Here is a 27,859-nt window from a genome sequence, read left to right on the forward strand (position 1 = left end):
GGGTAATTACAGACCAGACTGGCACGGCAAACAGCCGGCTTCCCTTTCTAAGGAAATGTCCTAAGTGTAAATAGATTACAGTATGGAGCTGGCTAATCTAAACCTGTCTACAGTGAATGCAAAAAATAAATAAATACAGAGCGATAACATTGTGAATAAAACACATAACATTTACCTTTATTTTGTTTCATATCCATATGAGATGTTAGGCAAAACATGGCAGTCAGTTACTTTTCCATATTGTTAATTAATATTATTAAATAATTGTAACATTTAAAAAAATAATTACAACTTTAATTCTATAATAGTAATATTATTGTTTGACATTTTAAAAAAGATGACATGATTACCTTGTTTTATTTATTATAAGTATAGCTCAATATAATCGCTCAAAGCCTACCGATTAATCAGATAAATAAATATCAATTAATCATTCTAATAATAGTTGGATTTATTGATTATTAGGGCTAGTGTTGTCACGATACTGGAATTTCTAACTTCGATACGATACCTTGAAAAATATCGATATTCGATACTACTTTCGATACCACAGAGAAAAAAAACTACCACACTTTTAAGGAGGAAAATTTCTTTTTTAATTTAAAAATAAACATGACAATGAGGTATATGCATATGTACACTGCTACAGCCCTGTTCAGCTTCTTAACTTCATTTGGGTTTGAGCTTCATACTTAATTTGATGTTCAAATACAATCTTTAATTTAGATTCAAATACAACATGTAGTGCACGCATTTATGAAGGGTAGGAACTGTATGGCTGTGATGGTGGCAGATTTTTTAACACTGCAGTGGCGCGGTGTTTTATATATAAATAAATGAGGTTCAAACATTATTCACAAACTTTAGCAATTCCGAACAAGCAGCCTACAAAACGCTAAAATAAATCAACGAAATAATGCATTTAAATAAGAAAGCAGCCTAAATAAGAGTTAAATGGGCTACTAAACAAACAATCGTTGCAAAAAAAAAAAAAAAAACTCAACATCGCATCAGAATTACTGGCCGAGTTCTCTTTCTCTTCCCCATTGCACAGCTGCTGTTTTTAATAGCAAAGTAATTACATTTATTTTCGTTTCTTTAGTTTATAAAGTTAATTTAGGAATATATTTGGAACATGTTTTATTTGTGAAATTCAAGCTTTTGTTTTTTAAAGTAACCACAAAGCGGCTAGCCGCTTATTAAACAGCGGCCACGATTAAACTAATATTCTGATATGCTTTCAGTTTTTATTTGTTTATTTATATATATAAATAAACAAATAAAAACTGAAAGCATATCAGAATATTAGTTTAATCGTTTAACTTAGATAAATGTGTAGGCTAAATAGGCGCATATCCAATCGTTTGTGCGGAGAATGAAAGCTTTGCAGGACATGAGGTGCAAAGCGCCACGTGAAACTTTATTTCTGCTCATAAATGTAAGAGTAAAAAATCACTTTTAATTATTACTTCACTACTGTAAAACGAAATAATTCAAATCGAAAACAAAACTCTTTTATTAGGCCTAATCCATAAAAATGCATTTAGGCTTTAAAAGCGCGTCCGAGCAGATGGCGAGTTAGGATTATCTACTTCATCTTTGCGACACTGACTCAGAAAATACTAGTTTATTAATAAATAATTTGAATATCTCCTTACTTTTCCCCCGCCACATTCATGGTAATTACTTTAGCTGGGGCTTTGCGGCCAGCCCAGTCCCTATAAGCTGCGTGCATCTGAACGCGGAACTCTGCTGAAGGCACTTGCTGCTGCTGCTGTTGGCGGGACACTAAACACCTCCACGGCAGAATAAATAGCAGAAACACTGTATTTTATGCTTGTTAGTGTGTTTTTCTTCAGATATTTGTCTTTTTTATTTATTACGACAGGTGAATTGTTGTAATTGTTAAGCACTGTGTTTTCATAGCATTCAGAAAGTGGAATCGTGTGATTTAAAAAATAAATTTTGCGAAATTAGTGGTGTTAGCGCCTTTTGATAGCACTGCTCAGTAACAACTCTTACATATTGGCTTGCTTGTGTACTTCGGCTTTCCATGTTCATTTGTTTCATATCCGAAATATTTCCAGATAGCACTCCTGCTGTGTTCTTTATCAAACAAAGCCGGTCGCGGGGTCCTGCGCTCGCCTTTCTGTTCGCTTCACTTGAATGAGAGGCACTGCGGTCACGTGTAGTGTAGAAGTGAAAGTGACATCTCGGCTAGTATCGATACTTCGGGAAATTAGTATTGGTATCGTTCAGATATTTCAGTATCGATATTTATCGAAATATCGATATTTTTGACAACACTAATTAGGGCTGTCATGATGATTCCTCGAATCAATTCAAGTACTCTATTTAAAAAAATCCTCGATTACATTTTGCCTGTGTTGAGTAACCGTCAAAACACCGGAAGTGCCGCACTCCAAGGACAAGAACCCATGAAACACATTATTAGACCATTTTCCAAGGTTGCATGATATATTAAACCCATTTAAAATCATAATAAAGCATAATTCTATTGTGAATTTACAAATGCTACGATTTAATTAAATAAATATACGCGATCCAGGTTTAATATATGCACTGAATTATTTGCACACATGTAGGTTACATACGTGCGTCTCAGGGTGGCTCCGTTCACAGTAAATGCTGCTTCCACACAAACGTCTCAAACTCCATCTCTGCATATTGCTGTGATTTTAGGTTTATTATAACGTTCATCCGAAAACGCAACGTTCGCAGGTTTTATCAGATTTGTAAGGTAAATAATTTATAAACCTACGCAAACACAGGAGAATATATCAATATCTTTCTCAATATGCTAACTGTTCATCACAATTTCAAAATAAAAGCTCAAACTCTCACTCTTGAGTTTATATGTTTTGATGTCCACATATTCAAGAAATTACGGTGGCACTATCATTTTTGACAAAATTGCTAAATATTAATAATTAAGTGGACATGAAAAATAAAATGTTGTTTAGACAATATTAAACAAGGATTAGAGCATGCAGTAAAGTGTAAAAACAATTGTCAGGGCATTGGCATCCTTTGCAGTCCTCTCATTTGCTGTAATGCCTAATGTACTTTAGCTCTATTGTTTATAGCACAGTATGTATTTTAAGCTTTGTTCAAAAAAATCAATGATTACTAGCTTTTAATACCTTATTTGAAGTAATTATTATTACATCATTCCTATTACATATGTATTTAAAGTAGTGGTGGGCCGTTATCGGCGTTAACGTGCTGCGTTAACGTGAGACTCTTATCGGGCGATAAAAAAAATATCGCCGTTAATCTATTGTCAAAGTTGGGTTGGGAGCTGGGTCTATACTATGCAAACTATGATGACTTTCACCTTGATAGTTTAACGCGGATGTATACCAAAGATTATAGAATACCCATACATTGTCGCGCGTTTACGTCTCCTCCGCCAAAACACAGACGGGATCGCGTACTCCATTCCATTCATAAAAAAACAAATCTACTATAGCGCGAAATGCCACGTAAATTCGTCGATTTTTGGATTCATAAATCAAATGTTGGTCTGTCACTTAATTCAAATTGCGATATGGACTAGTGTCTGAAAACTGAAATGCAAAATTAAAAATGCGTTTTAATATGAATCCGTTATGTTCCGTTTGCCTCTGTATGTATGAATGGTTTTTATGAATGGTTTTTACGCATACTGAAGCACGCGTGACGCTCCCGGTAATTTTTGGCATTTGCATCTCACATGAACAGATAAACTCAATCTCCAAAACTGCTGTGAGTGGCAGTTTTACCGTTTCATTTGAGAAAACTAGCATCATATCATACTGTATACACAGAAACTTCACGGCAACCTGTCAAAATAAAAGTACGGTGTAACATGTAACGGAACATTAGTCCTGTATTACTTTTGTACAGTATAATGTAGGTGTTTATATATTTCTATTTAAACAATTGACATAAAACAATATATATGACAAAAAATAAATATAACTGAGAAACTCTCAAAGACTTACTTTTAGTCATTATTTGGGTAGCACACATATTCTGAATGCCTTCGGCAGAATTCAAATTAGCCATTTTAATCTAGATTAATTCCAAGATTAGAGTGAGATTAATCTAGATTAAAAAAAAATTAATCTATGCCCAACACTAATTTAAAGTAATTTTAAAGGCTATTGTTCGCTTAGGTCTATTTTTATTCACAAAATTTAATTATAATTATCCGATTAGTCGATTAATCGTCAGAATAATCTACAGATATTAGAATGAATTGTTAATGATTACAGTGTTAGTTAACACTTTAGTGTCAAAATGTATTTGTTGTCAAAGTTTGTTTCAGGCCTACAAGACAACATACTTTAGAAATACTAGAGTTCAGAAGAACCAACAAATCTGTGATGACAGTTATGTGAGTGTTTCAAATGTTACGAATGTGGGGCGACTTCAGTCTCTCGTCACTCACATTTCATGTATCCAGATGCTGCTGTGGTCTTGAAGTTTTTATGAGGCTGTTAGTTTCTACAGCTGGTCAGCAAGACCCAACTTATGCTATTAGTGAGGTTTTATTTTTAGCCTGCAGTAAATCACAAACATTTGCTTCCCAGAAGCCCTAATGAAGATGTGGTGGGACAAATATTACTGAATCTGATCTAGGGCTGGGCGATATGGCTGAAAACTATATCACGATATCAGTGTTTCATATCGGTCGATATCGATAATTATTGATATTTTTTATGACCCATTTAAAATAAGGACCAGGAGAAAAATATATTACATTCAAACATTTTTATTTTAAACTTAACCTTCCTCTGATCATAATCCACTCATTTATTAAGACAGAAATGTCAACAACCATGGAAAACTCAAATAATTAAAATGTAAACATAAGTCTAAAGTCACAATATACACTTAATTATCTCTTAATCCTCAATTCAAACCCCATTCATTGTTGATGAAGTGAATGGTCAAGCTAATGTATGGCCCAGAAGTACGGCTTGACCACAGGTCAGAGGTTGTTGCAAAGTACTTGGCTGATAATATTTATTGCTGCACAGATTGCTGGTTTCCAGTAGCCAACGTTACTTCTTTCCCGGTACTTTAGCCTATACTTTGTGTAATAACGAAAACATTTATTTCAGTGAAAAAATAAGTCCAAAACTTTCAACATTTTGAACAATAGGGCCCTACAATCTTTTGCTTTTTTCAGAAATTCTTGTTTTAATTTTTCTGATAATCAAATGAAAGCAAAATCACTGATTTATTTTTAAAAATAAAAATAAACGGAGCTTTACTGTTAAAATTAATACATAGAAGAAAAATTATATTCAGTTAAAAAAAGGTTTAATAATAATAGTATTTTTTCAACAATTAAGTGGTGACTCTTTTTTTTTTTTATCATATATATTGTTTTATGTAAATTATTTAAATGTGAACATATAAACACCTACATTATACTGTACAAAGTAATACAAGACTAATATTGTTCTGTTACATGTTAAACCGTACTTTTATTTTGACAGGTTGCCGTGAAGTTTCAGTGTGTAATACAGTATGAATGATGCTAGTTTCACTAATGAAACGGTAAAATTTACAACAAGTGACACTCACAGCAGCTTTGGAAATGTATTTATATTGGAGTTTGTCTGTTCATGTGAGATGCAAAGGCCAAAAATTAGCGGGAGCGTCACGTGTGCTTCAGTATGCGAGTAGTGAAAATAAAACGCGTCTCCTCCATTCATACATATAGAGGCAAATGGAACATGCAGGATTCATATTGAAACGGTCTTTTTGCATTTCAGTTTTCACAGACACTAGTCCATATCACGATCTGAATTAATTAACAGACCAACTTTTGATTTATTGATCCAAAAATCGACGAATTCCGCGGCATTCCGCCCTATACTAAAGTCCGTTTTTATGAATGGAGTCCGCGATCCCGTCTGTGAGGAGACATTGTAAACGCGCGATCATGTACAGACAAATCACATGCCGTCGTGTAAAAAGATAAATAACATAAGGCTATTTAGTTTGTTTAATACAACAACAAGGGCCGTTCTGTAGAAAAGATAACCTTAACTTCTATTGTGACCTGGCGCTATATAGAAAATAAAATTAACTGAACGTTAAAGGGGGGCTGGGCGGGCCGACGAAGAATACAAAATATCGAACGTTTTATCGAACACATTTTTTATTGATATCGATCTCTTGTCTATCGCGATATATATCGTTATCGTTTTATCGCCCAGCCCTAATCTGATCACAGTTCATTAGTGGAAAAACAACTTGAGGCTATTTCACAGGGCAAACACTCTTCCACATTAATCCTATTTAAAAAGTACATTAAATATCACCACATTTTGACTGCATGTATACAAAAATGATTAAGGGATAAACGGTAAGGAAAGGTAAAGAGGGAGTTAAATCATGACTGAAAGGTAGTTATTTGCTATTTTGGATTACTTTGAGTACCTTAGCTACATGCTAACATCAGAAGCAACTTCTTGGTTTTGTATTTAATGTCAAAAGCGATTTGTCAGGTGCTCATTTTGAATCCAGACAGCTGCCCTGATAAGAAACAGACAGTAAGACACCTCACTGTGTTTTGAGATACAGCCGGTGTTTAAGAGTTACAGATGGTGAGTGATAAAGAAGACAAATGTAATAAGACATCAGCCAGCTACTTGACGGCCGGTGAAAAAGATTGAGGTGTACCGGTGATGGTTTGCAACAGCTGTTCTACATCTAACCTTTTCTCTGCTGCAAGCATCGCACAGTGTGAAGTACCAAAAACGGAAGCTAAATGGGAAGCAGCTGACAAGAAGGACAGAAATGAGACAATACAGAAAAAGCAGAACTGCCAAGTACAAAGAGAGGAAAACCTGAAGCCACATTCCAGAATGGAACTACTTAAATCAAAGTAAACATTCTTCACATTTCCAAGTACATTTAAAAGAGACTTCACATAACACTATTACACAATTCTGGAAACATAAAATGATTACAGGATCAAATCATGAACATCAGAAGGGCCGAGAAGGGCAATTATGTAATAATTTGACAGGCCTACCTTACATAATTCCACAGTCATTAGCAGCACTATACTTAGGCGATATAAATCCTACCAGTTCATCCACACATGAATCAAGTTTGCTAACCAAGGTCTCTCAAACTAAGATAAGACATGCAAACTTTGAAAGAAAAGTTAGAAATGTGCTATAAGCAAGCAGAAGAAATTTGAAATGTCTGGCAAGACCATCAATGAATATTTTATGACAATATCTTAAAATAAAATGTAAGTAGATCATCTTGAATGGAAGGAATCATTAGACTGACTACACAGAGACAGGTATAGCTATAATCTAAATGGTGAGAAATGTCAATTTGAGTTGACACCCATGCACCTGCAAGGGTCACTAGGATTAACAGGACTCTGGTGACCTCAGGCACGCTCACAGGATTACATCCGTAATCAGGTCAATCGTTTCTGTCTGCACTTAAAGCCCAATAGCAAGATGACCTTCCCAGTATCAGAAGCCCAATAGAATTCCTATCACCTCACTCTCTCTCAATCAATCAATAAAAGCTCTTCTCTCTCTCAATGTCAGTGTGCAAAGCTTTTAAAGACAACTCTTCCCCTCCCGTGTCTGCGCTGGCGGTCCCCAAGGGTCTGTTGTCAGGATGACTCCATCTACTTGCACAGCAGAGCTGAAACAATCTAAAATAAGAGGTCAGAGTAGCATTAACTAAAGAGAGACCATTTTCTATACTAACTGCAATACTGCATGCAGTTAGTACTGTTGCTATGCTGTTGCTAAGGTCTTCTGTGTGGTTGCTAGAGCATTATCAGTCAAATGATCCCATCCTCCAACCTCTATGACATGATAGTGTCTAGATTTAGCTTGAGCCCATTTTCAGTGCTGGTCTGTTTGATTTACTTGCTCGTTTTATCATCAGACGGGGAAGTCCCAAGCTGTAAAAAGCATCAGCCCACCTCTCTTCAACAAGATGGTTGAACTGCTCTGTCAAATGGTGTGAGATGTTACTTGTCAAAATCTAATGCTGATGATATGGAGTGGGTTGTTTAACAAAATCGTATATATAGAAGACATTTTATATCTAGGGCGGATGGAATCGCAGAATCTAGTCTTAAAAAAAAGGAATTTACTGTATAACACATAATTTGCCAAATTTTGAATGGATACATCATAAGTAGGTACGTACACTTAATTCAAGACTCGATATGGAACACTGTCTGTGAATATTAAGCTGCAAAAATACCATTTAAATACAAATACTATGTATTCTGTGCATTTCTGTGTGAATGAATGGAGCAGACGCGCGGTTTCATTTACTACACACATACTGAAGGGCATGTAATACTCGCTGTGTTTTCAGCCTCTGCCGCCTCAACATATAAGTGCATGAGCACATAAACTATCTCTAGAACTTCTCTGAGACCACTCATGAGCATTTTACAGTTTCTTTTGAGTAAAACTATAAACCTTAAGTTCTTCAGAGGAACCAGTCAAAATAAAAGTTTGGTTTAACTTGAAGAAATTGTGACAGGACTATCACTTAATGAATTTATAGTACTACTAATACTAATAAAATGATTATTAAAACATATTTATGAATGCTTACTAGAGAAATTTATTTATTTACCAGAAAAACAAATACACAAAACACTAATTCTGGAAAAGATAAATAAATAAAATAATAATGAATTATTGTTTAAATTAAAATAAATTACTTTTGATTATTAATATTTAATAAAACAAAATCAATTGAAAACAAAATTTGTTAAAAATATAATTTAATATTGCAAGTTTCAAAATTTCAATTAATTAGACAAGCTTTTTGATGAATGAAATTTAATTTAACCATTAAAACGGAATCCAAAAAAAAAAAATTAAACAGAAAAACTGAATTTGGGAAAAAATAAAATGGATTTTATAGGGCCCAATATATCATAGTAAAAATATCACAACAGTTCATTTTGGTGCAAATTCAACCCAAAAAATATTTTGTATTACTATATTACTGTTGTATGATTTTGTAGTAATTCTAAGGGTGTGTTCACACTAGTTCAGTTTGTTTGGTTCATTTGGTCCGGACCAAAAATGGAAATGATACATTTGGTCCTGGTCCGCTTAGCATTTTCACTGGCATTTTTGACAGCGAACCTAAAGATGCCAAACCTAAAGGCATAGTGATACGTTCACAACCTGATTAGTCGGGTTGAATGACGTATACTTTGTGATGGAACTCACCGAACACTCCAAACAAAAAGAAAAGGTGCGATCAACTTTAAAGCTTAAAGCCTAATGCCGTCTGCTGGACTGAGCACGCTCACTGTTGCGTGTATATGATTTTATTTTCACCACCTGCAAACTCACAAAGAGCTCACAAAAGGCACTTTACCTCCTCGTTGCTCCACGTTTGCCCTCTGCTCGTTTTATTTTGGATACACTGCTTGTTCCCTTCAGGAAATCTTGTTGCATAGCGTCGCACCTTGTCATTACTTACAGTTTTTGGTTTGTTTAGAGTATTCGGTCCTTGTTGCATTCATATTCCATTTGAAATGCACCAGAGTTAGTTTAGAAGTGGACTTTTCAGCAGTTTCAGTACACTTGTTTGGTGCGCACCAGAGTTCAAATAGCAGCGTTCACCCTTACGCAAATGAACCGCACTAACAGTGCAATCGCACAAGAGTTTGTTTTAATAGAACCAAACACACCCTCTAAGTCTGTTTTTCTTTAAACTCAAAACAGTTATACATTGTACATGGCTAAAAAGGCCACACTTTAAACTTTTTAATGTGCAAAATTTGTATGTGATGAACGTTCAGGTTTTATGACAAATTTAGCACAGCTCACAAAGAAGTCACTTTTAAACCAAGGAGCTTGGTCAACCAACTTGAACCCATTGTAAAATTGGCATTAGGAGATCTTTCCCATTCATATTCCCAATTGTGTGGATACCTATTGAAATGACTTGTTGATTATACCAAAAAAAAATTCACTGAGCAGTGGTAAATGTAAATATGTGCACTGGATACGCATGGCGTGTGAAAACTGCTTTGGTTATAATTAAAGGCATCCTCCATCTAAAATGAAAATTCATTTAATCATTTACTCAGCCTCGTTTCATACCTCACCTGTATGACTTTCTTCTGTGGAAAACACAGAGAGATTTCTTTAAATGTCTTCTGTGTTTGACAGAAGAAAGAACAGTTTTGGAACGACACGAAAGCAAGTAAATGACAAAATTTTGAGGTATCTTATCCCTTCAATGAATCTGTCTACCATCAGAGAGGATTCAAATTCTCCCTACTAAATAATCCTGACTGATATTTGTTCAGAGACAAGTTTCCATTCCCTCAACAGTCTTCCTTCATAAAAGAAAAGGTCACAATAGCAATAGATTCAGTGCATTGTGGATGAGACAAGAGCCAAAGACTCTGCAAAATCTCTCAAGAGAGATCTGAGAGAGAAAGGGTTTTACAGGTTTAATCTCCATTCGACTTGATGCTTAATATCTCTTCTCTTAAAAACAACAAACAACACGAATGACAGTATTCAACTTGAAAACACCACATTTAAACTCCCCTCAAGCAAACACCCACATATTCCTCTAGAAACAGACATTTTGCAGCAGATAAAGTGATAATGAGAAATGGCTACCTATATACCCTTTAGGGGTGGCACGGTACATGAAAAACAACCGAACCGTTCGGTTCGGTGCGTGTGTGCGTCGCATGGTTCAACGGTTCAACGCATGCGCAATGTAGCCTCGTGAGTGTCCTTTTTGCGCGAAATAAGAGGTGTGTGTAGACATAGAGACAGTAAAAGTGGAGTGCTGCAGGTTACGTCACGTGTAGAAATGGCAAGTGGGAGAGATAAGGAAGGCTGCCCGGAGTTGGAGGATACGCCAGCTATGATACGCTGTTCATCCAACTTGGCTGTGCTTTCAATTTCATTAAAGGAAAGGATGAAGCTGATTGGTTGGTTCATGTCACATGGCCTGCGGTGAGCTTGTGGAATTTTGAAAACTAAAAGTTGAGATGTTTTTATCTCGATGCGGCGCGGACGCGCCTGGAAAAAACAAGCGTGTCGCACCGCGTCGCTTCCATTACGAGCGCATACCACGCGTCTACATTTGAAATAACAAACTTGAGTGCGCAAAAGAGGCTTCATGTGAACGGCCCCTTAGCCAGGTCAGTTGTGTGGGAACATTTTGGATTTCATGTTACCTATGATGAAGACGGGAATAAAAGAATAGATCGAACTGAGACTGTGTGCAAGCATTGTGGAAAATGCATATAATATGCTAACGGCAACACTTCTAATTTGTCAGTTCATCTGAGAAGACATCACACCAGTGTGTTGGTAGACATGCAAGTTAATTCTTCAGTTCAATCTTTATGTGCTAAAAAGGCACATAAATTCCTGTGGAGATGCACATTGTCCTGTTTTTGCCAAATAAATGAAAAGCATGTCATCAATGTCTTCTCTATTGCTGTATCAAATCTCCCCTAGCTTTCCTCAGAGATGGTCTCAATAATGTGCTTAAAGTCAAGTCCAATTCAGTTTGTGCATGATTACATGATAAAACTTTTTTTTTTAAATAATGTATCCTAAATTGTGGTTAATCAAGCTACATTGTATATGCCAAAACAAACTTCTGGAGTGTTAAAGATTAAAATAAAAAAATAAAAACAAGAACCGTACAGAACCGAAAACCGTGACCTAAAACCGTGATGCGAACCGAACCGTGGGTTTTGTGAACCGTGCCACCCCTAATACCCTTAGTGACCTTGCACCTTCTAGCATATACATTTCAGTCTGAATGGAAATAGGGATACATCATGGTACAAGAAAAACAAACAGTCCAGACAAACATTCATCTTGAACATGCAGTCTAAGCGGGTGGACATCACCTTGGTTACCACGTCCCAGAGCAAACCAAACCCTTCTGAGACCAAACATTAAGGTCATTCTGCTTTTTGCTGTGTGTGTTTGTCACGAGCATCCTTGACGGCTCAGCACTGTAATAAGACAACATTCCCAGCATACCATCTGCAGTAGTGTCCTAATGAAGGGGGTGGGCCGAATGCCAACCTCTCGCTCTGGTTTCAGTACGCAGTCTGCGCATGTGTGCTAGAGGGCTGTGTGACTGCAGTCTCTGAGCTCTACTTCCTGTGAAACTCCCTGTATGCTCTGGCTTTCTCTCAGGTGACCTTGCATGCCCTACGGACCCCAATGTTTACCATGGAGGTTCAGGCCAGCTATATGCATATATATGAGTATGCAAATGCAGTTGGTATGACAAAAGCGTCTCTCTCAGGGCCTAACCATTCAGGATGAGTTAAAAAGATGAGTGTGTTAATGCTCTGAAATCTACCAGAGTTTCTGACTTGGTTTCGGACTGTCCCAACCAACTAAAACATGTCAACACACCAGACTATTAAAGCTTTCAGCAAAAAAAGATTTGAAAGAAATGTCCAATGCATCATCTTTCATGGGATTTGTAGCTTCAGAAAGTTATCACTTGGTAAAAGACTGATTTTCCAATTAATTACAATCTTCCTTCGATTACGATTTTAATTAATTCTTCAAAACGCCAATGTTTACTTTACAGTGGAAATCAAATTACTTTTATGTAACAGTTCATTTAAATGAATAAAAACAAACATACCAGGCAAACAGTGCAGTCTGATTCACAAATAAATGACTATTTAAAGCAGTTCTCTGTAGTGAATCAAAACTAAAATGAAATAAAATAAAATAGCCTGATTTACAAACAAATTACTTATTTGAGTCAGTCCAGTTAAAGGTCTGGAATCATTAAGATTTTTTTGGGAAGAAATTAATATTTTTATTCAGCAAGGACATATAAAATTCATTAAAAAAAAACAACTTTAATTTCTTTAGAACTTTATGTTCATCCAAGAATAAAAATGTATAACTGTTTCCACAAAAATATTTAGCATCATGACTGTTTGCAACCCGGATCATGTGACACTGAAGACTGGAGTAATGCCTGCTAAAAATTCAGTTTTGCCATCACAAAAAAAAATCGTTTTAAAATACACTACCAGTCAAAAGTATTTGAACGGTAAAATTTTAATGTTTTTAAAAAAGTCTCTTCTGCTCACCAAGCCTGCGTTTATTTGATCCAAAGTACAGCAAAAACAGTACAATTCTGAAATATTTGTAATATTTAAAATAACTGTTTTCTATTTGAATATATCTTAAACTGTAATTTATTCCTGTGATTTCAAAGTTAAATTTTTAGCATCATTACTCCAGTCACACGATCCTTCAGAAATCATTCTAATATTCTGATTTTCTGCTCAAAAACATCAATTATTATTATGTTGAAAACAGCTAAGTAGAATTTTTTTCAGGTTTCTTTGATGAATAAAGTTCAGAGGAACAGCATTTATCTGAAATAGAAATCTTTTGTAACATTATAAATGCCTTTATCATCACTCTTGATCAATACAAAGCATCTTTGCTAAATAAAAGTATTATTAATAATAATAAAAAAGATTCTTGAACAGTAAATCGGCATATTAGAACGATTTCTGAAGGATCATGCAACACTGAAGACTGGAGTAATGATGCTGAAAATTAAGCTTTGTTCACAGGAATAAATTACATTTTAAAATATATATTTAAATGGAAAGCAGTTATTTTAAATAGTAAAAATATTTCACAACATTACTGCTTTTGCTGTATTTTAGATCAAATAAACGCAGGCTTGGTGAGCAAAAACAACATTAAAAATCTTACTGTTCAAAAACTTCAAAGATTGGTAGTGTATATTAAAATAGAACGTTACATCAAATTGTAATAATATTTCACAGTATTACTGTTTTTACTGCATATTTGATCAAATAAATGCAGCCTTGTTATAAGACACTACGAAAACATTTTAAAAAAAATGTACAAATCCCAAATGTTTGAACAGCAGAGTATGTGAGAACTATCAAATCAAAATCAGAACAGAATTAAAAGCTTTTGAAATGATCAGAAAATGTGAATTGATACCCAGCTCTAGTTAAAACCAATACGTTTAAAGTTCCATTATAAACTAAACATAAGCTCCAAATCTTAAATTTAAACATTAAAAATTTTTTTTTTACATCTTTCCTTAGATTTAAAACTCCTAGACACGAAGTTTATCCCTGACATACTGTCATTCCAACTTCCATAGGTCCACATTCTTTCCTAATGCATCTTAAGAATTAGCACACCCCCATTTCTGTGGTCATCCGGCTAATGTTACCTTGTTCAGATCAGCTCGATGAATCACGTCTCTGTAAGCACAATGACTCACCACTGGCAAATGGATGTTACCAACCCATATGCTGCCCAAAAACCATTTGACACACTACAAAGTTACACTCTTAGTGCATGTCAACTGATTTGTTTATTTCCAACAAATGTGTCAAATGCCATCATCGTAATGGTATGAAAACTCAAAAGGTTTTATGATTTCTTGATGTGTGGTCACACGTTCTTCTTCATTAGGCTTCAATAACGATAACACCCAAAACACGGTCGATAACATCAACTCATTTCCTTTCACTGGCTCTCTCTTCCTCTACCACTAAACTAATGCAGTACTGATGAACAAGAGACCTAAGCTAAAGACACACAGTATCTCCACACTCAGCTCCTCAAAACACTAAAGCCCCTTAGGCAGAAATACTCTCTCACTTTTCAAAAAGATTGGGGATTTCACATAGAGAAGCTCTAGTTTCAAACAGAATATCAGTTCAACTTCTATTCTTCCTTTTCGGTCATTCATGTTGAAGATTTTCCATAAACCCTCAACGCTATCTCATTTTGAACATCTCATAGCCTAAAGGCAAAAGCATCTCCTTGTCTGGAGATCCATGACCAAATATGAGAAGCTTACAAATCAAACAAACAATGAGAGCCATAGAGACGAGTATATACTTACTGGTGGAGTTCCCTTGCATCTGTATAATGCATTTTGATTCTTTGCTGGTCTCTCTTGAGTTGAAGGGCCGCACTCTGACAGCCACTTTCACCGAGGCGCCAGACATGGTTGAAGCTGTTGTGATTCAATCCCTCAGAATGTTCTCCTACAAAAAGAAACAGAATGTTTTTCTTTTCCAGTGTCACAACTATTAGGCTAAAGGTACAAGAACACATTTGACCGAACGTATCCAGAAATATCTAATCAGATTCAGATTCCACTGAGTAAACAAGACCTCCAAAGAGAGCTGAATGCACCATAACATCATTTATGCAATGACGCTAGAGGTTATGTGGCATTTGAGAAGATTTTCTTTAATTACAGCGCGCCAAAAACTCCTCATAGCTTTTAACCAACTCAATTCCATGCCTTTTCAATTTGTTTATGATTAATGGATATTACATTTTAAGAATTATTTTTAGTTGTTGCAATGAAACGTAGAAACTTCAATGATTAGCCTACTACTTCATAATTGATACATGAATGCCTGAGGCCTCCAAATAATCAACATGATCAAAACTTTGCTGAAAACCAGTTGTACAACATTTTCTACATGCCTTCTGCTCTCGGATTATTAGCAAGTCTAATAATAAAACTCTAAATGTGGTACATGTGTCTTTCTCCTGTAAGTCTTTATAAAGTAAACTTAAACTTAATATTTCAAGATGAACAGGCTTTTGAGGAACGTTTATGTGTATCTCTCATCAGCTATTGTATTGAATTGCACTGTTTTGCCCCAACAATAAAAACTATAGAGGTTTGAACATAAAACTAAATATTTCAATATTATCTTACCATTTTTTAGATTTATAAAAAGTGACAGCTAATATTTATATGTATTTTTACGTAAGTGGTCTGTTATGCTGTCATAAAATTCTCATTTATTTTCATTACAAGCTATCAAAATTTCATCTTACTTTTGAGCTATAAAATACCATCTGCAACAAGCTGTATATTTTGTTCAGCTTGGTTCACTGAATTAAATTTGTGTGCTTTTTTACCTCCTTGAGAATGAGCTCCATATCCTCCCTATACCATACTATATGAGCCATAAAAGCCTGATGTATCAAATACACTACTAGTCAAAAGTTGTTTTTTTTTAAAGACGTCTCTTCTGCTCACCAAGCATGCGTTTATTTTATCCAAAGTATAGCAAAACAGTAAATATTTTTACTATTTAAAATAACTCTTTTCTATTTTAATGTTTTCAAATATAATTTATTCCTGTGATTTCAACGCTGAATTTTTAGCATCATTATTCCAGTTACGTGATCCTTTAGAAATCATTTGAATATTCTGATTTGCTGTTCAATAAAACATTTATAATGTTGAAAACAGCTGAGTAGATTTTTTTCAGGTTTTCTTGATGAACAGAAAGTTCAGAAGAACACCATTTATCTGAAATAGAGATCTTTTTTAACATTATAAATGTCTTTATCATCACTTTTGATCAATTTGAAGTAGAGCTGCACGATTCTGAATAAAATGAGAATCACGATTTTTTTGCTCAGAATAAAGATCAAGATTCTGGAGAACTTTTTTATTTTAAAGATTTACCCCTGAACATTAGGTTATCAAACAGCAGTAAAATACCAGTGAAATAAGACAACATAAACTTTGCTTTAAATTTAAACAAATGTAATGAAAAATAATGTAATAAAACATTAAACATTAAAAAATAAACATACAAAGGTGTCAGGGTAAAGGGTATATAAAACTATATATCGTTGGAAAGGTCTAAAGCTCCTAAATAAATATTTGACTTTTTTTGTGTTACAAATTTTGTAGGAAAATTATTTATGACAAGAGTTTCATAGATTCATTTATGACAAGAGTGCACCTAAAAAATCTCCTTCATAACAGGAGTTCTGACCTTTTTCACAAACAGACTTTCTTGTTGCCTTTTTCCCTATTGCACATTAGAAATAATAAGAAATTATATATCAGATGAAAACTTAAAATTTCAAAATCCATCCTTTGGAATGCCATTTTAAAATCAGACATTGCATTAACATGGAAAATGTACATCAAAATCATATTACTAAATGTTCTTGTCCATGAATTATAAAGATTTAAGATTCAATTCTTCATTTTCACGTCTCTGTTCAAAAATGGGAGTAACAGTTAAGGGGTTAATGGATCGTCATGCTCATATATGGTTCCATTGCTCTGCTGATCCATAAATCTGGCACGATCAAAGTACTACTCTTTTAATATTCAAAGTGCAAATAGTGACCGAATTTTCCAAGCATGATACAGAGCCATCTACACAACTACACAACTTATTATAGCCCACAAACTAATAACAGCCTAGATATTTTATGTAGCTTATTTTGCGCGTATGGGGGAGTCCCTCTCTAAATGCAAATAGCTTGAATGCGCGTAAGGATTTTACTTTTGGTTTCATTTTAACGACCGCGCGAAACTCTCGATGGCGCTGAGCGTGCATTCTACAATACAAGAGATTACTTTAACAAAACCATTTGAAAGTGGGTGGACACCAACAGGATTTTGAAATGCGTGTCCACAGTGGAAATTACGCCGCTGCGTGACTCGTGAGTGGATCTCTGCCGCTGAGTTATCATCTGATGCCAATGAATGCCGCGTTGTACAGTATATTGAGACGGAGGCGCCATGAATTGCATCTGACAGAATGTGCGCTGAAGATGGCGAACATGTCACTGCATCAGCTCACAGCAGTCTGTGCAGTAATTAGGCTAGCAAAAGTTTTGTAAAATACAAATAAAATATAATTGGCTGAATCGTATAAATGCTGGATTAAGATCGTGAGGGGGGTCGAATCGAGATCGCGATCTTTTAACGATTAATTGTGCAGCTCTAATTTGAAGCATCCTTGCTAAATAAAAGTAATAATTTCTATAATTTCTTTTCCCCAAAAAAATCTAAGCTTTTGAATGATATAGTGTATAATGTTACAAAAGCTTTTTTATTTCTTATAAATGCTGATCTTTGGATTTTTCTATTCATCAAAGAATATTGAAAAAAAAATAAAACAATAATAAATGTTTCTTGAACAGCAAATCAGCATATTAGAATGATTTCTAAAGGATCATGTACACGGAAGAGAGGAGTAAAGATGCTGAAAATGTAGCTTTGATCGCAGAAATAAATTACATTTTAAAATACATTCAAATAGAAAGCAGTTATTTTAAATAGTAAAAATATTTCACAATATAACTGCTTTTCTATATTTTTGATCAAATAAATTCAGGCTTAATGAACAGACTTTGAAAATTAGAATTTTTAAAAAACATTAAACATTGAAAATCTTACTGTTCAGAAACTTTTGACTGGTAGTGTATGTTACAGAACAGAAAACACATATGCAAACTTTTTTAGATCTTCTTTTATATTTTGTCTAAAGATTTAATAACCAGGCTTTAAAAATGAATATTTTTTAAGTTTTCCATGACCGTAGGAATGCTGATGATAAAATAAAAACTATTTTTCCTCCAACATCAGTACAGGTAATACATTTGGGCAGGTTTCAAGCAGTTCCAGCTAAATGTTTTAAGCAAAATGATGTAATATAGAATATCTGTACTATAAAATAAATATATTTCCCTCAAAGGATTATTTAAAGTGGTATAACAGAATTTTTAACTAGTAAAAGTAAAATATGTTAGTAAAACGTAAAGGAAAAAATTCAGAAAGAAATGTTGTCACAGAATTTCCCTTTAACCAAAAATCTGAATATTTAATAAAAAAATGTCTATGAACATGTCTATGCCAACAGCCTATTTACCATATCAAATGCTCGGGGGTCAAAAGCAATACCATAATAACACAGGTAGATATCCAGCACACAAATAACAGATTATCAGGAATATTAGATGGTTCCTTCACGGACTCATAAACATGGCTGCCGTTCGCCTGCAGCAGCAGCAGGGCTGGGCCTATTCACACACTCACTACACTAGTAAACACATCTGAATAAATGACGCCTGATTGACATATTAAATCGCATGCACTGACACACACATAACGCCTGTCCGTTCCTGTAAAAATGCGTGTATCACTTATGGGCGTGACATTTGTTATTAAGTACTGGTTTTATCGACCGGCTGTGGATTATAACGAATCTGACAATGCAGCAATTATTTTTGAAGTTCAAGTGTCTTGAGTGTGACAGAAAAATGTCCGCTATTCAATCGCATGACACCAAAAAAAGATGATGTTTTAATCATTGCCCTTGCAGTCATTCATTGAATTAAAGGTATACGCCCATGAAATTCAATATGCCGGAGAAAACAAAAGTATTCAGGGAGGAGAAAGAACAAGCAATCACTCTTCCATCAATTTTCATAAAAGCGAATGACACTGAAACAATAATACAACATATAAACAAAACGTTTATCGTTTTGGTGTTTAATAACGGAGAGTAACGTTAGATATTGATGGACTAATAACAACATATCCGGCGTTGCCATAGCTGCACTATGTCATAACGAACCGCTACAGAGATAAAACTAACGTTACTCAAAACGTTTAAATAATCTAAAAAGGACTAACTCAAGTGTTACGTTGTAATCTTATGATGTCCCCTCCTTTATTGATCTCACGTAACGACGTCCGATTTGAGAACAATTCGTTCTTTTGAATCGGATCTCTGCTGGGAATCGGTTCATCAACCAGTATGAACGACTCCGTCACAATTGAAATGGATCCAAGCGGTTCTGGAGTCAAAAATCACGGACTGACTGATCAGTGAAAGCCCGAGAACGACAAGTAAGATGACAGTACGAAAATTATTTGGAGTACATCGAGTATGCAAACCACTGAATCGCTCTGAGCCGGTGCTGTTCAAAAGAACCGATTCGTTGAAATGTGCCGAACTTCCATCACTAATTCGGACGTCTATGAACTCGGTGACTTTCTTTGCACAACCCTCATATGGTTTTGACATTTATTTTTAATTATGAATAAAAAGAAATAATATTACGTATACAACAGCATAATTAAGTTGCGCTGAAGCGTTCAGCTCCAAAAAACAAGCCAAACGTTTTGGTAAACATCCATTCGCATTCTCAAACGCGACTCGGGCGATGAATGCTCCAACTCATATGTAACGTTACAAGTTTACAATCAGCTTAGAGAAAAGACAGCACTTACCGCTATATATACACACGTAGAGACGACTAGAAGAGCATAGAAATCCTGCACGATGCCAATTCTCCAATGACGTCTACAACCAGCAGCAAAAATCAGAAAAGACTGACGGTTAAGTTCTTAATAGTTCCTTTTTTGTCATATACACCCATTATAGCTGCGTTTCATTCTCCAGCGCCGCGCAAGGTGCTTGCGTTTCTGTTATATTTTATTAGGCTGATGCTGGTGTCGTTAGACCGTTCCTCTCACAGGCTTAGGATATGGATGAATGCCTTGATTTACTGAAATGATTACGTCAACAGCCTTGTCAACATCTTGGATGACGGGCCGTCTGGCCAATAAGAATTAAGTATCGTGTGAGCCGTGCTTCGTGTAGCCAATAGGAATCCTGGAAAAGCTAAGGTGGGCTGGGCCGCTGTGACGCAATACTGCAGGGTCGCTTACGATCCGCTGTGGCGTGGCATCGGACTACAAAAAAGTGAAGGGCGCCGCCTGGCAGAAATATGGATAAAACAGGGCTAGCCTATAATTTAAACTCTACCTTCAAAATGAACAAACAGAAGCGTTTGGAATTCCAAAATACTGTCCTATAATTAATGTGCTTTCAAAATATAATTACACCAATTATGTTCAAAAATAGTCACGATACTTGAATCTTAAAATGCATAAAACAATATATAAAGGTAATTCACTAAGTAAATAATTAAAATAGAAGCTGCTTTATATACCACATTTAAACTGTTTTTTATCACTGATTATAATACATAATTATATATTATTTTATAATGTGGCCAGATTAAATCGTGACCAGGGTTATTATAGTTAACTACTACTAAAACCATATTTTTACCTGATATAAATTAACTGAAATGAAACAGAACATAAAATAAAACAAAACTCATTTTTTTTATTTTAAGTAAGTTTTTTTTAGCATTTCTCATTTTCTTTTAATTTGTCCTGAATTAACTAAAGCTGAAAAAAAGTATAAAAAGGAGAAACTTGAAATTAGAAGAAACTAAAATGAGTAACAAAAATACTAAAACTTTAAAATGGAAAATATTTGTTTAAAAAAACTATAACAGAATTATACAAAAACACACACTGCCATTTATGAAATAATTGAATTATATTACTTTATAAACCTAAATATTACAATCTATACCTACGTGCCAATGTTCTTTCAAAATATAATTATATTAATAATGTTCTAATAGTCATGAGACTTGAATCTCAAAATGCACAAAACAATATATAAAGGTAATTTACTGAGAGTAATAATTAAAACAGAAGCTGCTTCATATCCACATTTAAAATGTTTTCTAATATTATATATATTATTTATTGTGGACAGATTAAATCATGACCAGGGTTATTATAGTTAACTACTAATAAAAACATATTTTTACCTGAAATAAACGTTAACTGAAACAAAATATAAATAAAATTTACAATTTTTTCAGCATTTCTTATTTACGTTGATGTCCTAAATGAACTAAAGCTGAAATAAATTATAAAAAAGTAGAAACATTTAAACAAAATAAAAATGACAAATAACAAAATTATTAAAAGTTTAAAATGGAAAATATTTGTAAAAAAAAAAAAAAAAAAATAACAGATGTTGTAAAATTATACAAAAACACACTGCCATCATTGAATTATATTATTTAATAAACTTAAATATCATATATGTAATATTACATATATATATATATATATATATGTAATATTACATATATGATATTTAAGTTTATTAAATAATATAAATACAGTGGCCAGATTAAATCATAATCAGGGTTATTATCGTTAACTACTACTAAAACCATATTTTTACCTGAAATAAACATTAACTGAAACAAAATATAAATAAAATAAAATATTTAATTTCATGTCCTAAATTAACTAAGGCTAAAATAAAAAAAGTATAAAATAAATGACAATAACAAAATTACTAAAACTTTAAAATGTAAAATATTTACATAATATATAACAAATATTTTAGAACTATACAAAACACACTGCTATCTATGAAATCATTGAATAATGTTATTTAATAAACTTAAATATTACAATCTATACCTACTTGCCAATATTTAGCAAAACATGTGGCTGATGAATTTACCAAAAGTCAGGAAGAGTGAAAAGAAGTGCAACAGCTATCATTGTGTGTGCATTACCATTTATTACAGTTCAAAGAGCTGGGTCCAAAAGAAGTTTGTAGCAAAGGAAGCAAATTCCTGTACAGATGAACCCTTGAAGTCACTGGAAAAACTCTTAATTTACGCTGAAGTCCAACAACTGGGGTTAATAGTAATAACAAGAGATGATGAACCTTTATGATCCGAAAAATGTTGGAGAACAGAACAAAAGACATGATGTACTGGCATTTTTATGACGATCATGCTACAACACAGCTTCACATTCGTTGATCCTGGGTTTGAGCTCCGATTCAGATTTGAGTCAAAACGGCGTACATATGAGATTTCTATGCAGACCAACAAAATTCTAATACAGAGTCAATCACCATCTGATGCTCCACTGTCATGTTTCCATCAATTTACACCAACATCTATTGCATTTTACTACAAGACAGTCTAGAGCTTGTTAATTTGATTATTTTAAATATGCTGTACTCCTCCAAAACGGCAGGTTTGTGACTGAACCGTAAACTGCATATCTACAGCCAAGTTGTCATTCTACTGAGTGTAAAAATGGAAATACTGGTGTTACGTAACAACATTCTTCACAAACATGAAATGGATCCCCTTCCTCAACATTTTCCCTTACCATCATAACCACTAAAATGCATCCGTGAGGACGACAAAAACAAAACAGGAAGCAATTTCTTTATATATCCAAATTTGTTACCTTTAGGGTGTGAGATTGTGTGCTCTCTTTCAGCTTGGTATGTATGCAGACATACAAATTCAAAATCAAAATGTTTCAAAAGTCTAAACTTTATTATGTTTCACTTTAGAACCATGAGCCTGTGGCTCGATAAAGAGGATGAAGGGGGGAAAACAATTTGGGTACTGTCATCTTTTTTTTCATTCTCGCTCTTCAGTTCACTTTCAGCGTGGTGAAAACATTTAAACTGCGGGGCAAGCTTGGCTCACTGAGAAAACTCAAAAACGGCCAGTCTGCTTCTCTCTCATCCAGGCCTGGATGCGCTCCTTCAGCTCTGGGACTGTGGAGAGGGAGAAAAGCATCGAGTCAGCATTAAAAAAAAAAGACAAGTCACAGAGTGCATTTGGCAGCAGCTCTGAAAGCGGCAGCTCGTACAGTCTTTGTAAAGCTGTGTGCGTTGGGTACCTGGTTCCAGCATGCTCTCGGTGAGAGGCTGTCTGTTAAAGGGGTCAGTGGGAGAGTTCAGGAGATGTCGCAGAATGATGGACCGGTCCATGATGTTGCCAGAGGGAAGTTGCACGGGATCAGTCATGAGAGTGTCCATCAGCGGGTCTGTTTAGATAGGATGTCAATGTTACTTACTCCAAACAACTAGTAAATTTGTAGCTACACTACTGTTCAAGGTTGTTTTTGTGTTTGTTCTTAAAGGAATAGTTCACCCAAAAATAAAAATTCAGTCATTAATTACTCAGCTTCATGTCGTTCCAAAAACTTAAGACCTTCGTTCATATTCGGAACACAAATGAAGATATTTTGGATGAAATCCGAGAGCTTTCTGACTCTGCATAGACAACAATGAAACTACCACGTTCAAGGCCCAGAAAGGCAGTAAGGACATTGATAAAATAGTCCATGTGACATCAGTCAACCTTAATTTTATAGTCAGAAAGATCCAGTGTTGTTTTCGTCAACGATGACGATGACGAAATCATTTCGTTGACGCCACTTTTTTTCATGACGATAACGAGACGATGACGAGATAAAAATGGCTCGTTGATGACTAAAACATGACGAGACATGTGTGAGTTTTCGTTGACGAGACGAGAATAGACGAAAATGTTAGTGGGTGGTCCGTCAGACGTTTAAAATGCATGACATTTCTGCTTATTGTGCATGCCAATTAAAACCGGAAAATATCTGCCGCTATGGCAAGCCGTTTTAGCATTAAATACTCTTTGCCATACTAGTATGGCAAGCCGTTTTAGCATTCCATCCTTGTTTGTCTTTTATGTTTTAAAACATTCCTTCATTATTGTAATTATTGTTGAAAATAGTCGATCCGGAAGCTCACATTGTGTTGAACTATAGATCTGCTATTTTCACAACTTACAAGTGACACTACCCAACAACAAAATACTTACTGACCTACATTAATTTGTTAAAAGAGTACTTTTTCCCCTTTTTGACTAAAACCTTTTTGACTTTTCGTCGACTAAAACTAGACTAAAACCTTCTTGACTTTTCGTCGACTAAAATTGGACTAAAACTATCACATATAGAAGTGACTAAAATTTGACTAAAACTAATAAGCATTTTAGTCCAAAAGACTAAGACTAAAACTAAATCTAAGATGGTTGTCAAAAACAACACTGGAAAGATCTCGGATTTCTGAAGATGAACGAAGGTCTTATGGGTTTGGAACAACACGAGGGTGAGTAATTAATGATAAACTTTTCATTTTTGGGATGAACTATCCCTTTAAGAAATTTAAGAAAGACCCTTTTTCCCTGCAAGGATGCATAGCAAGTAGGGATGTAACGATTTATCAATATCACGATAGCAAAATTGTCTTTCGATTTTTTCATGGTCACATGACGATGTAAACAATTAAAAGTCTTTAAAGTTGCGTTTTGGCCCATTATGCTTTGGCACAGTATCTGTCAAATAATCTAAAACCGAAAGCACAATATGCTTAAAGGAGAAGTTCACTTTCAGAACAAAAATTAACAGATAAAGTACTCACCCCCTTGTCATCCAAGATATTCATGTCTTTCTTCAGTCGTAAAGAAATTGCATTCGTTGAGGAAAACATTTCAGGATTTCCCTTTATATAATGGATATGTATGGAGCCCCTAAGTTTGTACTTCCAATACACAGTTTAAACGCAGCTTCAAATGGCTCTAAAGCTGTGAAACAATCGGTTATTTTCGAAACAAACTGTCAATGTGTATACCGCTTAACCTCAAATGCTCGTCTTGTCTCTGCGATGCGTATTCTGTGTGATCCGGGTCAACAGAGTTGAGGTATGTCAAAAAAAACTCCCATCTTGTTTTCTTCTCCAACTTCAAAATCGCCCAACATCGCTGCAGAAGTTCTGACTCAGTGTTTACAAAGTGAACATACAAAGATCAAACGCCCTTACAAAAAAAATGTAAAACAGCATTGTAGGACAATTTTGAAGTTGATGGGAGTTTTTCGACATACCCTAACTGTATTGACCCAGATTGCACAGACTATGCATGCGCATCACAGAGACTAGACAAGCATTTGAGGTTAAAAAGTATATAAATTGTCAATTTGTTTAAAAAATAATCGATCGTTTCACTAGATAAGACCCTTCTTCCTCGGTTGGGATCATTTAGAGCCATTTGAAGCTGCATTTTAACTGCATTTTGGAAGTTCAAACTTGGGGGCACTATACATATCCATTATATGGAGAGAAATCCTGAAATGTTTTCCTCAAAAAAAAAAAAAAAAAAATTTCTTTACGACTGAAGAAATTTTTGTTCGGGAAGTGAACTAAAACCTTATTCTTTTCATTAAGTCTGTTTTCACTCAATTCAATGCAATGGAATGCAATAGCAACCAGTTATGCTTTATTTTAGAGCATTTTACTAGATTTGTAGTGCGAGGCTGATTTTTGCAAGCCTGTTTTCACTGAAGCTGGAGCTTCCATCAAAACAAAAGCTTAAAAGTGCAGTATGAATTGTTGACAGCTAGCGGTTTAAATGTCCAAATTCAAAATATCTCTTTCAAGTATAGAAACTAGGAAAGAAGTGTTGTAATTATTACTGTAGTGTAAAGCAAAAAAAGTATACCTATGAAATATTCATTTTCATTCATCTTACAGTGCAATTGTTTTACAATCTATGGCTATTACTGTCATAGGAATAACAATAATATAACATTGTTAATATTATTATATTCCAATTAGTTTGGCTTCCTAAAACACCAGTGTGACAGTATATCACAAATAAAAAGAGGGTTGAGTCCCCTTTAAAGTTCAGGTACAAGTCAATTCACTGACTTTTTTCAGACTTATGTTTCTTAGTTAAGAACATGGGTTGAAGCCTTTAATTCTGAACTTTCAAAGTGCATTAGACAGAATTTTTTTTAATTTTCTTTTTTTTATTTGTCCTTTTTTTAAATAAATCACAATAAATATCATATTGTGGACTTCATATCGCTATAGTATAGTATTGTGAGATTTTGATATCGTTACATCCCTAATTGCAAGTGATCAAAAGATATTTAATGTTACAAAAGATTTTTATTTCAAATTAAAGACTTGATGACTCTCACCTTTAAACTCATCTGGGGCATCGCTGTAATCCATCTCAGACTGAGAATTGCGGGCTACTATCTCCTCCACCTTCTCCAGCAGAAGTTTGAATTTCTCAATAGCAATGGTGGATTTTATGCCTGCTTTTCTCATTTTGGAAATTACCTCCTCAAACAGCTCCCTGCTGTATGACCGCTGAAAACGAGGCAAAAATAACCATTATTTTCCTTGTAATACAGTTTAAGGGTTAGTTCACCCAATAATGCAAAATCTATCATTTATCACTCATCCTCATCTTGTTCTAAACCTGTAAGACCTTCGTTCATCTTCAGAACACAAATTAAGATATTTTTGATTAAATCCGAGAGCTTTCTGACCCTGCATAGACAGCAAAGCAACTACCACATTCAAAGAGCAGAAACGCAATAAGGACATCATCAAAATAGCGATTCAACCATAATTTTGTGTGTGCAAAAAAAATAATAATAATGACTTCATTCAACAGTTGCATTGCTATCTATGGAGGGTCAGAAAGCTCTCAGATTTTATCAAAAATATCTTTATTTGTCTTCCGAAGATGAACGAACGTCTTATGAGTTTGGAACGACAAGAGTGTGAGTAATTAATGACTACTAAGGATTTTGTTGAGCAAGTACAGACCTGGTCATCTGCAATGGCTTTAGCAAATCTTGGACAGTCCAGCTGCAAATAAATGTCAGTGAGCTGATCCAGGAGCTTCTTTGGCTCAAACCCATATTTTTCAGGGTTTTCCACCTTCAAGTCTCGACATTTAGGCCCACATAGCTGCTGCAGGTTGTAATTCAACATGGCAGCCAGACGAGGACCCAGTTCCTGTTCAATACAACAAAATACACATGAGTCATCATAAGAATTGTTATCATTTTTGTGAATCTACAACAACCTACAAATATAGGATTTGATCTACAGTGTTATTAAGGGCCCGTTCTCACACCTCCTCTGAATAAACTCAATGTTCTGACCCTGGCAGCAGCTCAATTTTCCCTGAAGACTATAAATACCTGCAGAGAGCAGAGCGCAGGAGATTCATTTACAGGCAAGCAGCAGATTACAGTCCTCATGCCTTTTCTTATTAACCAAACCTAAATTAATTAGACTTTGTTACCCTCCACCTCTCCCCATCATAGTTCTACAACTGTCTGTTAATGTACTTTTATAAAACAGTTTCTAATCATATAACAACCTGCTGAGCTGTTCATACATTAGGGTCAGAAAGATTTTTTTTTTAAAAGTGACACTTTTATTCAACATTAAATTGATTTCTATTTCAAATAAATT

The 27,859-nt window shown here is 34.6% G+C and overlaps 2 protein-coding genes across 8 annotated transcripts in view; both read right to left on the minus strand.

Annotated features, from left to right (window-relative positions):
• kif1b (kinesin family member 1B) overlaps positions 1-20,372 on the minus strand; it is a 101,847-nt gene extending 81,475 nt beyond the window's left edge. For all 6 annotated transcript variants that reach the window (XM_073823208.1, XM_073823212.1, XM_073823209.1 and 3 more), the window contains exons 1-2: positions 20,140-20,372; positions 14,968-15,112 (exon numbers count right to left, since the gene is read on the minus strand). In XM_073823208.1, coding sequence (XP_073679309.1) covers positions 14,968-15,073 — 106 coding nt within the window. In that variant the 5' untranslated portion in view covers positions 15,074-15,112; positions 20,140-20,372. The remainder of the gene's footprint in view (positions 1-14,967; positions 15,113-20,139) is intronic.
• Positions 20,373-22,295: 1,923 nt separating this feature from the next.
• Positions 22,296-27,859, minus strand: part of ube4b (ubiquitination factor E4B, UFD2 homolog (S. cerevisiae)) — a 32,658-nt gene continuing 27,094 nt past the window's right edge. For both annotated transcript variants that reach the window (XM_073823264.1, XM_073823265.1), the window contains 4 exons: positions 27,203-27,394; positions 26,563-26,737; positions 23,446-23,592; positions 22,296-23,320 (listed from right to left, as the gene is read on the minus strand). In XM_073823264.1, the coding sequence (XP_073679365.1) occupies positions 23,259-23,320; positions 23,446-23,592; positions 26,563-26,737; positions 27,203-27,394 (576 nt within the window). In that variant the 3' untranslated portion in view covers positions 22,296-23,258. The remainder of the gene's footprint in view (positions 23,321-23,445; positions 23,593-26,562; positions 26,738-27,202; positions 27,395-27,859) is intronic.

Source organism: Garra rufa, chromosome 18 (genome assembly GCF_049309525.1).
Source record: "Garra rufa chromosome 18, GarRuf1.0, whole genome shotgun sequence".
Taxonomy (NCBI): domain Eukaryota; kingdom Metazoa; phylum Chordata; class Actinopteri; order Cypriniformes; family Cyprinidae; genus Garra; species Garra rufa.